This window comes from Schistocerca americana, chromosome 5 (assembly GCF_021461395.2).
Source record: "Schistocerca americana isolate TAMUIC-IGC-003095 chromosome 5, iqSchAmer2.1, whole genome shotgun sequence".
In the NCBI taxonomy this organism is placed as follows: Eukaryota; Metazoa; Arthropoda; class Insecta; order Orthoptera; family Acrididae; genus Schistocerca; species Schistocerca americana.
This window is the reverse complement of record NC_060123.1, coordinates 465,062,724-465,072,495: the sequence shown is the minus strand read 5'-3', so window position 1 is coordinate 465,072,495 and position 9,772 is coordinate 465,062,724. Positions and strand designations below refer to the sequence as shown.

The 9,772-nt window shown below is 40.8% G+C and overlaps 1 protein-coding gene across 1 annotated transcript; it reads right to left on the bottom strand.

Moving 5' to 3' along the window:
- Positions 1 to 1,872: 1,872 nt before the first annotated feature.
- Positions 1,873 to 9,300, bottom strand: LOC124615340 (ejaculatory bulb-specific protein 3-like). The gene is made up of 2 exons (XM_047143138.1): positions 9,066 to 9,300; positions 1,873 to 2,113 (listed from the first exon to the last, which is right to left on the bottom strand). The coding sequence occupies exons 1-2, from the start codon at positions 9,259 to 9,261 to the stop codon at positions 1,923 to 1,925; spliced, it is 387 nt and encodes a 128-aa protein (XP_046999094.1). The 5' UTR covers positions 9,262 to 9,300; the 3' UTR covers positions 1,873 to 1,922.
- Positions 9,301 to 9,772: the final 472 nt, after the last annotated feature.

Sequence of the window (9,772 nt, the reverse complement as noted above, 5' to 3'; positions counted from 1 at the left end):
TAACTTTTTATGATGTTTCGAACACTACGTATGACGTGATTCGCAAATGAGTGTACTAAGATAAAAGGTTTCAAAAATAAAAAAGATTGTTAATTCAACTTTAACCTAAAGATAATCCTACCGTTTTCTTTAATTCTGAGATTACAGAATAAAGTCATTAGTATATGACAGAAATTGGAGTGGTCCCCTCGTATTTATCATGCACACAATTCAATATACTTCTACGTTCCTCGTTAACTGCATTTTGCGTTGTATTAAGTTCGTAGGATTTTTTCATACGCGTAATAAACACAACAGGAGATACACATAACAGAGACTTTAGCCATCAATAATATATTCTCCTTCACAACGGTATGCCAAAGCTGGAATAAATTTTCGATTTCGTGACTGTAGAAATCACGTGGTTTAGTGTCGAAGAATTCCTCGTGCCATGTTAGGAGTGCATTTCCATCCAGAAAGACTTCGTTGAAGCTTTCTCGATAGATGGCGGAAAAGGTGAAAATCTGAGGGTACAAGATCAGCTGAACAAAGTTGGTGCCGAATGGCATCCAGACCTACCTCCCGCATAACGTTTTTTTTTTGTCAATCTAGCAGAATGTGATCGGGCGTTATCGTGGAATAACATAACTTCACGTAGTGTTCCAGGTCGCTGTTCTTCGACTGTGTAAGCAAGACATCTCGGTTCTTAACAATAACTGTCAGCAGTGACGGTTCCATATGGGGAAAGCAATTCATAGTACGTAGACCACACGGTCGCTGTTCCAACACATGCATAACATCTTCTTTGTTACGTCTTTGGACTGGAAGTTGCTCCACTGTTAGGGCTCAGCCATTCCTTTCTTTCCGTTATGTTGGCATAAAGACACCATTTCTCGTCATCAGCAACGATACAGGATGGGAAGTGTCGGTGTTGTTCACTAGCCGGTTGACGACGAGCAAGCAGAGATGCACACATGTGGTCCACCCGCTGATTTTTGTGATTTTGGTTTAGAGCATACGGTACCAATACACCCGATTTCTGAACCTTCTCTATTGGATGCAAATGTCGCACGATAGTGGAATGATCATATTTCATCACATTTGCCAGTTCTCCAGTACAGTGGCGTAGATTATTGTGGATTAATGCGTTTAAATGATCTTCATCAAACCCTGAACGTGGAGAGTCACTAATGTCAAAACGAATCTCATTAAAACGAGGAAATCATTTTCCTGCCGTGCTCTGTCCAGTGTCATTATCCCCATGCACGGCTTAAGTGTGTATGGTTGTCTCCGCTGCCGGCACACATCTATAGAAGTCAAATAGAAGAATATGTCGATAATGTTCCGATTTCTCTAGTTGGCACTCCATTTTCTAGCGTCCACAGCTCAATTCAGTATCTCCAAATGACAAAATAACAATATGCAAATTCAAATCGCAACAATGAACTACAAATAAAAAATGACAATCTATGTATAAACCGATAACAACCGGAACACCATCATGCAAAATAAAAACGCTACGAACTTGTGCACCAACCTAATATATGTTTTATGGAAGACCTAGCCCTTCTATAAAGATGAAACATGTTATTTAATACCGACAACCTCTTGCTCTTGGGGTTTGTTTTTAGTTCTAAGTATTTGAAGAATACGACAAGAAACATTTCCCTGATTCCATAATAATGAAAGTTACTACCTCTAAGAGCTAACATTTGTTGTTTTTGTAGCATTAACACGTAACTGTTTACATACATCCACAAAATTCATTGAGGGTTGTGCATAATTTCCTTTCACTATGGACATATGTCAGAGGAAGGGGAAAACAAGGATCCACGTGTATTTGAATATACTTTGATGCATCTTAAATTGGTTCAGCCACAGTAAAACAGATTGTAGAGTAACAAAACAAATTTTATTAAAAAACGTAGGTTGCGGTACAGCGTTTACGCATGAAGTTCCTTCTCCTTATCCTCGTATTTTTTGGAGAACTTCCCTTCGGGGTCATACTTGGCCTTCAGCTTTTGCCACGTCTCTTGCTTGTGGTTGATGAGATGTTTCAGAACTTTTCTCGAGCCCTCCTTCTGCCTGTCGCTGCATTTGGAACATTCGTCCTTCAAAGCGTCAGGAAGGACTTCTGCAATTAAGAAAACCACCTCTGAAGTTGAACTAATATTTACTTCACTTATTCGAAATAAAATGATGAATTCACTAACAAAAATCACATGTAAATACTAAACAAACGTCGTACAACACAAGGAATATTGTGTACTAAAGATATAGTTTTGAGAACTTCTGGATATTAGAGAATACATCAAGTGATATTAATTTTCTATAGGAAATCATAGGCAGGGATTGTTTGGTTAGATATTTAGGGGTCTTATTTTCTAGAAGTTAGTGACTCCTGAACTATAGTCATATTCCCATGTAGTTCACCAAAGGGTAGTTAATCTTCATGACTCAATCTAATCATTTACAGTAACATTGTTCGAGACCATCCAAACACAATTTAGTGACAGATGGGTTTGTAGAGGAGAATCTGTTAGCTAGACATCATGTTCATTGGTCGATGTTTATTGTAGGCTCTGAGAAGAATTTGGTGTATTTCCAAAAAAAGTTATGAAAATTTAGTGGCTGTTGTAATTATTCTCTATCTTATAGAATCTGGTACTTCCAAATTTGGGTATTAGACAAAAGTAGTCAATATTCCTATACAAAGTAAAGAAATTCGTAAAAGTTCCCTTACCATCTACTATATCTGTTCCTTGTCACCTGAATTTATTCCATAGAGGAAGACGAAGTTAAAATAATTTACATAAGTTTACATGCACGATAGCACTAAAGCTTTTTATAGAGAGTTGTAGAGGAGACAGCTTAGAACTAGGCACGGAGTAATGGCTTTTCACTAATCATACCCTACCCCATGTGTATGACTAATATGATCATTTCTTTGAAGACTGTTGTACACTATTTAAAATGGAACATATATTTTCTTTTTTGATATTATGAATGAGCTTTTGAAGAGCTTACTCAGCTCCTGAAGTAAAGTGAATCGACCATTCCTTATCTTCTACATCGTTCAAGAAATTGCCTAAAACACAAAATTTTTGGGGAAACTACCCTTTTATCATCAGTCGTGTGGCTTATTGAGGAGCACAATATTTTACCCTCTTGCGTTGATCTCTTCAGCTCACTATAGCACTGACATTCAACGTCGTCAATTATTTGTTGTATATAGTACCAAAGAACGTATTCCTTCATACTGAAGAAATGTGTCTTACTATCCTATGCCTTGCTTGCACATATATCCTTTGCCGATTCTATGGGAAACAAATTTATGGAAACAAGAGACAGCCTAAATCAAGATACGTAAAAACACATACACGAACAAACGAACACACACGCGCACACGCACAGAAGGAGAGGGACACAGAGTAGAGCGTCCAATTTGCAGGTGCTAGTGACTATCGTTATACCAATCCTTCAAAAGAAAATTTACATACCACAAGCGGATACGTTACGAGGTTAAATGGTAACTAATGCGTCTATGCTCATCAAAAAGACACCGTAGTGACCATTACGCATAGTGGCATCAGCGTATGAACTCAGGTTGCTGTTGAAGGGGTAGCCTACCCTCAGGCTTTGACCCCCATAACTCAGTACACTGTACTTTCACTTTACGCACTGTCTGTCATGTTCCATTATCGTATAGAGGAGGGAAAAATTAATAACTGTATGCATCTATATGTACCCTAGTTTCTATTCTTCTTGTATGTGATATATATGATGAATGCAACAGATTTGTCGTGCCATCTACGGTTATCCTTTTTCTGATTTTATTTAATAGTGAGTATTGTCAACTTTCCATACATCCTTACCTAACTCTCGTACTCCGAATAACTCTTCCATGACTTTGTTCGACTATTTTGTCAGGACTATAAAATAAAAATTTCGTGTATCATTGTAACATTACAAACAGCTGCACTAGAGTTTTCTAGGTGGTTCAAAGTCCTCTCAACAAATCAGTCTTAAGTTCCCAATTCTTACTACCGACTTCACTTCTTCATTCATTCAAATATTAATTTATATTGCGATTATATCAAATAATTTATAAACACTAGCCATTTTGTAGTTTGGTACTAACGGATTCTTTATTTTCTTTACAGACATTCTTGCTTTTGTGCATTTTAATAGATTAAGTGGAAAGGCTACCATTCTAAATTTCCATTAATTTATCAGCGCTAAATATTGATGGTTAGGCAACAGGATTCTAGTTACTAAAATTTTGGTGACACCGGTTTATCCTAAGCTATTGTGTACTCCAATTAATTTTAAAACGTCATATACAAGTTTCCAGATAATTGAAGCGAGAGCACACATTTTCAGAAAGAATTCTCATTTCATTGGTGATGCTATCATCATGTTACAGTATTAAAATTCTTCACCGTCTGTAACTGCTAAGGAGTTGTCATTTAATATTATAACGTAAAAACACGAAAATTCAACATGATTACGTTACCATTATATTGATATGTCAATCGCCTTTTACTAGCACACAATATGAAAATCGTATGTTTCTTTAACACTTTCCTCACTGCATGCATTTACTTTGTACAGGAAGATCATGAATAAAAGTTTTGAAGACAATTGTAATAAAATGTTTTCAGTCTGCTGTGATGTTAGTGACACAGTATTTTCTGGCTGCACACCTTCATTATATTCGTGTCCATCACCCGTACGCATTAAGAGGTATCTGGACACCTGGCTGAAAATGACTTTCAAGTTCGTGGCGCCCTCCATCGGTAATGCTGGAATTCAGTAAGGTGTTAGCCCACCCTTAGCCTTGATGTCAGCTTCCACTCTCGCAGGCATATGTTCAATCAGCTGCTGGAAGGTTTCTTGGGGAATGCAGCCCATTTTTCACGGAGTATTGCACTGGAGAGGTATCGATGTCGGTCGGTGAGGCCTGGCACCAAGTCAGCGTTGCAGAACATCCCAAAGGTGTTCTATAGGACTCAGGTCAAGACTCTGTGCAGGCCAGTCCATTACAGGGATGTTATTGTCGTGTAACCACTCCGCGACAGGTCGTGCATTATGAAAAGGTGCTCGATTGTGTTGAAAGATGCAATCGCCATCCCCGAAATGCTCTTCAACCGTGGAAAGCAAGAAGGAGCTTAAAACATCAATGTAAGCCTGTGGTGTGATAGTGGCACGCAAAGCAACAAGGGTTGCAAGCCACCTCCATGAAAAACACGACCACAGCATAACACCACCGCCTCCGAATTTTACTGTTGGCCCTACACACTGGCAGATGAGGTTCACATGCCATTCGTCTGCCATTGGATCGTCACATTGTGTACCATGATTCGTCACTCCACACAACGTTTTTTCACTGTTCAATCGTCCAATGTTTTACGCTCCTTACACCAAGCATTTACTGGCGTGATGTGTGGCTTATGAGCAGCCGCTTGACCATGAAATCCAAGTTTTCTCACCTCCCGCCTAACTGTCATAGTACTTGCAGTGGATTCTGATGCAGTTTGGAATTGCTGTGTGATGGTCTGGATAGATGTCTGCCTATTACACATTACGACCCTCTTTAACTGTCGGCGGTCTGTGTCAGTCAGCAGACGAGGTCGGCCTGTACGCTTTTGTGCTGTATATGTCCCTTCAGGTTTCCACTTCACTATCACATCGGAAACAGTGGACCAAGGACTGATAAGGAGTGCGGAAATCTCGCGTACAGACGTATGACACAAGTGACACCCAATCACGTGACCACTTTCGAAGTCCGTGAGTTCCGCGGAGCGCCCCATTCAGCTCTCTCACGATGTCTAATGACTACTGAAGTCGCTGATAAGGAGTACCTGGCAGTAAGTGGCAGCGCAATACACCTAATATGAAAAACCTATTGCCACCTAGAATAACTCCGAAAGTCTGATAGTAGCTGAGAAGTTTGTGGGACAAATGTTGCGAGGGGAAACTGGCTCCATAATATGCCGTTGATTTTTTGTTGCTAGGTGGGGTCGCGTCAGAGATATGAAACTCAACTTTTTTTTTTTTTTTTTTTTTTTTTTTTTTTTTTTTTTTTTTTTTTTTTAAATGGATGCCATAGTTTGGTACTTATTTTCTGATAGCGGCTATCGAGACGAATCCAGTGATGTGTTACAGTAAGGTCACAAAGGTGGCATGAACTACCGTGTTCGAAGTCATGACCATTGGTATCAATGCAGTGCTACACTCTTCTTATTATGGATTGAGTGGTATTCCTTATCACTTCACCACTGATCGAAGCACATGCTCTGACAATTCTCTCTCGTATATCGTGCAAATAGTAAACGTTCGCCGAATATGGCGTATCCATCTAACATGCCATTGACATGTAAACACCATTCGACGGTTTCGCAATACAACACTAATAGGAACGGTAAGACTAGTATCCTCGAATCAAGCGAACGTGAATGATGTATTCCTTCGAAGAACAAGTCGATATGCTTCTCAATTACGAAGAATGACAAAGAAATTCAGTAAGAGTTAGAAACTTATACGCTGAAAGACATCCTCAACATACTCACCGTGCATCGGGAACATACCTGGAAAAGGACAGTTACTAACGAGGAAACGTAAATTGGTACTCTTGCCACTGTGGCTCGAGATCCTTGTTTTAGTTCACGTAAAATCGCAAGGGAATCTGGCATGAGCCACAGTAGTGTTGTTCGTGTTCTGCATAGCCATAAATATCACCCTCACCATAACAGTCTCCACCAAGAGTGTGTGTGTGTGTGTGTGTGTGTGTGCGTGCGTGTGTGTGTGTGTGTGTGTGTGTGTGTGCGTGCGTGTGTGTGTGTGTGTGTGTGTGTGTGTGTGTAATTAGTAAGCAATGTGCAGATGTGCATGGAATATAATCGGCGATCAAAAAATTTCCATTTGAAGGGCACACTAACCCCTTGTCTACATGTCAGTGCTTATATGTCCACCTGTGCGGCTGGTCCCTGCGGAGGTTCGAGTCCTCCCTCGGGCATGGGGGTGTGTGTTTGTCCTTAGGATAATTTACGTTAAGTAGTGTGTAAGCTTAGGGACTGATGACCTTACCAGTTAAGTCCCATAAGATTTCACACACATTTGAACGTTTTTTATATGCCCACCTTGGTGTCACGCAGGGTTGCATATACGCTGCAGCCGCAACCCCCAAATGGAAACTTGTTGACTCCCTTTTATAGCTACAAGTTAGATAAATAACGTGCAGCGTATCCACAAAGAGGGGTAGCCAACAGTACACCCAGCAGTATGTAATGTCGCCTTATACACCAGACGGCTCTTGTCCACGCATCATTTCCAGACAAAGAAACGGTATGCGTGAGACTGGGTGCCCCGTTTACCGCCCTGCTAACCTGTCCGTTATTGTGGAACATACCATTCGTCTGTTCCCGACAAAGTGTGCAGAGGCGTCCTCAAGTTGGAGCCATACATTTCCACAGCTCCCAAAGATACTCCCTACAACGACTCCTGTAACAGTTCACTACAATTTTTTTCCTTACTAGAGCGTATTAGACAGAAATAAGGCCAAATTAGGAAAAGTTCTCAAGTACCACTATCTGAAAATTTGTGCAGGTGATAGATTTTTTTTAGTATAAAAAATCCTCCTCTCTGAACCCTCAACAATGACAACCCATTTGTAGAAGTTACGCTATATTTGATTTGCAATGAGACTGTTTCTTATAGTAAGACTATTTCTTGCATAGCGCAAAATCTGCGTTCGTTTCGTGAATTGACAACTGAGAACCTGAAGCGATTATGAAGAGCACATCTTATATTCATAAACTATGCAAGAGTCAACAAGATATGTTCTCGGTACGTTGTGGTAATCAAACCACTACAAACGCTGATTATCAGCTCTAAACAAAGAAATGTGTATTTGTTTACGCTGTTTAGGATCGAGAGAGGCTTTCAACGAAAATTCACGTGACTGACTGCCAACAGAATTCAGACTAAAATACATTGCATTCACAGACAGTAAGAAAGGTCTAGATTAAAAGTAGCCATATTCGATAGCATGTAACGTACCGTCCAGAAGAGAACATTGCAAAATTTATAACGTTATAGTCTCTTAATGAAGCAAAAGTTAAGAGCCTACTGAAAAAGCTTTAAGGAAGATACAAAGTACATAGGTTGGTCGATAGCAGACAAAGTAAGAAACGGAACTGCTAATGAAACCAACTGGATTTACAATACGCAAGTATAGCACACTACTAAAAATACGTGCAAGGATGCACAACTGCTCGATTCCCACATGCATGTACTTTTGTTGGCGGCTGGGAGAGAGGAAGGAACATTCAAGAAGAGATGTCAGACGACGTGGAAGACAGCGCGTGACGTGTAACAGAAAATAATAAGCTTCTTCATATCTAACTCATTGTCGACATCGTACTTGTAGGAAGGGACGGAAATGGAACACCACAGTAGTATTTTCAAACTATTTATTATTCAGGCGACTAGTTTCAACGCAGAATTTGCATCAACTTTAGGTCCTACTATTAACCAAATTAGTATTTACAGTCACTGGCTCATGTACCATACGGCTCATACAATAAATAGGGGAGGTTGGCCGCTATTCATCATTAGTGTATATTCCGAACATATAATCAAATCCTTACTGTGACCACATAGACGCAGAAAGGATCTTTGTAAGCATATTATACCCCTGTGCTCGCAATGGTGACTACACGTTCGGACTATAGACTCATGATGAATAACTGCACACAGAACCTAGTTATTAATGGGTCCCATGATATGTGAGGCGAGGAGTCGAAGTACTTATTTGGCTAACTGTAGGCCCTGAAGATGACGCAAATGCTGCCTGTATACTACTCGTCTGAATAACAAATAGTTAGAAAATATGGCTGTGGTGTTCCATTTCATTACTTATATTGTCAGCCGCTGTTCGAAGTCTGCAAGAAGGATGGACTTTCACTATTTGAAGGAAGGTCAGCGGAGGCTGCTTCTTCATTGGTTAGCGACATATGGATATTTACAGAGCACAGATACTTGACGTGGAGCAACAGCCGCGAGTAGCCTGCTGTTACACTTACTCTTCAGCTCCTTGCCATCAGCGGTGCAGCTGGCGTCTCCATCCTCGAGCAGACACTTGACGTAGTTGCTGAGCAGGCGATCGTTGGCGAGGATCTCGTCCAGGTTGACGTTATCGTACTTGGTGGTGTACTTCTCTTCGGCGGCGACCAATGCGACGACGGCGAGCGCCGAAACGAGCAGCAGGGCGGCCTTCATGGCTGCGGCGGCGTCCACTGCGAATGCTGCGAGGCGGCTGCGGCACGCATATATAGGAGGACCTCCTCCCACTGGGCCCGCGCACGTTTCTTTTCACCTTCAAGGGTAACGCATTGCGTAACAAACGCCGTGTTTTTTTTTTGTTTTTTTTCGGTTCTCTGGAATCGAAACTGCCACCTTTTATGTCATTTCTTGCCGCAAAATTTCGTACTCTGCACATTGGACAGTTTATTAGTTCGTCCTAAGCTCTCATTGGCCTACAGACTGACTGCTGTTGTAACAACTAACTGATCATTTGAAAATGACATGGGGTCCGAAAAAGGTTGCGACAGTAATTACGTTTTCCTGCAAACAGAGCTGTTACTCGAACAAATACGGTACACAGATATTCTCTCGCTCACTACATGCAAACTATTAGTCCTACAGAAAGATTAACAGGATCTTCTTGTACGAAATTTAACCTTAGGGGGCCTAAAGGGGGGGGGGGGGTTGTTCGTTGAGCCCACAATTT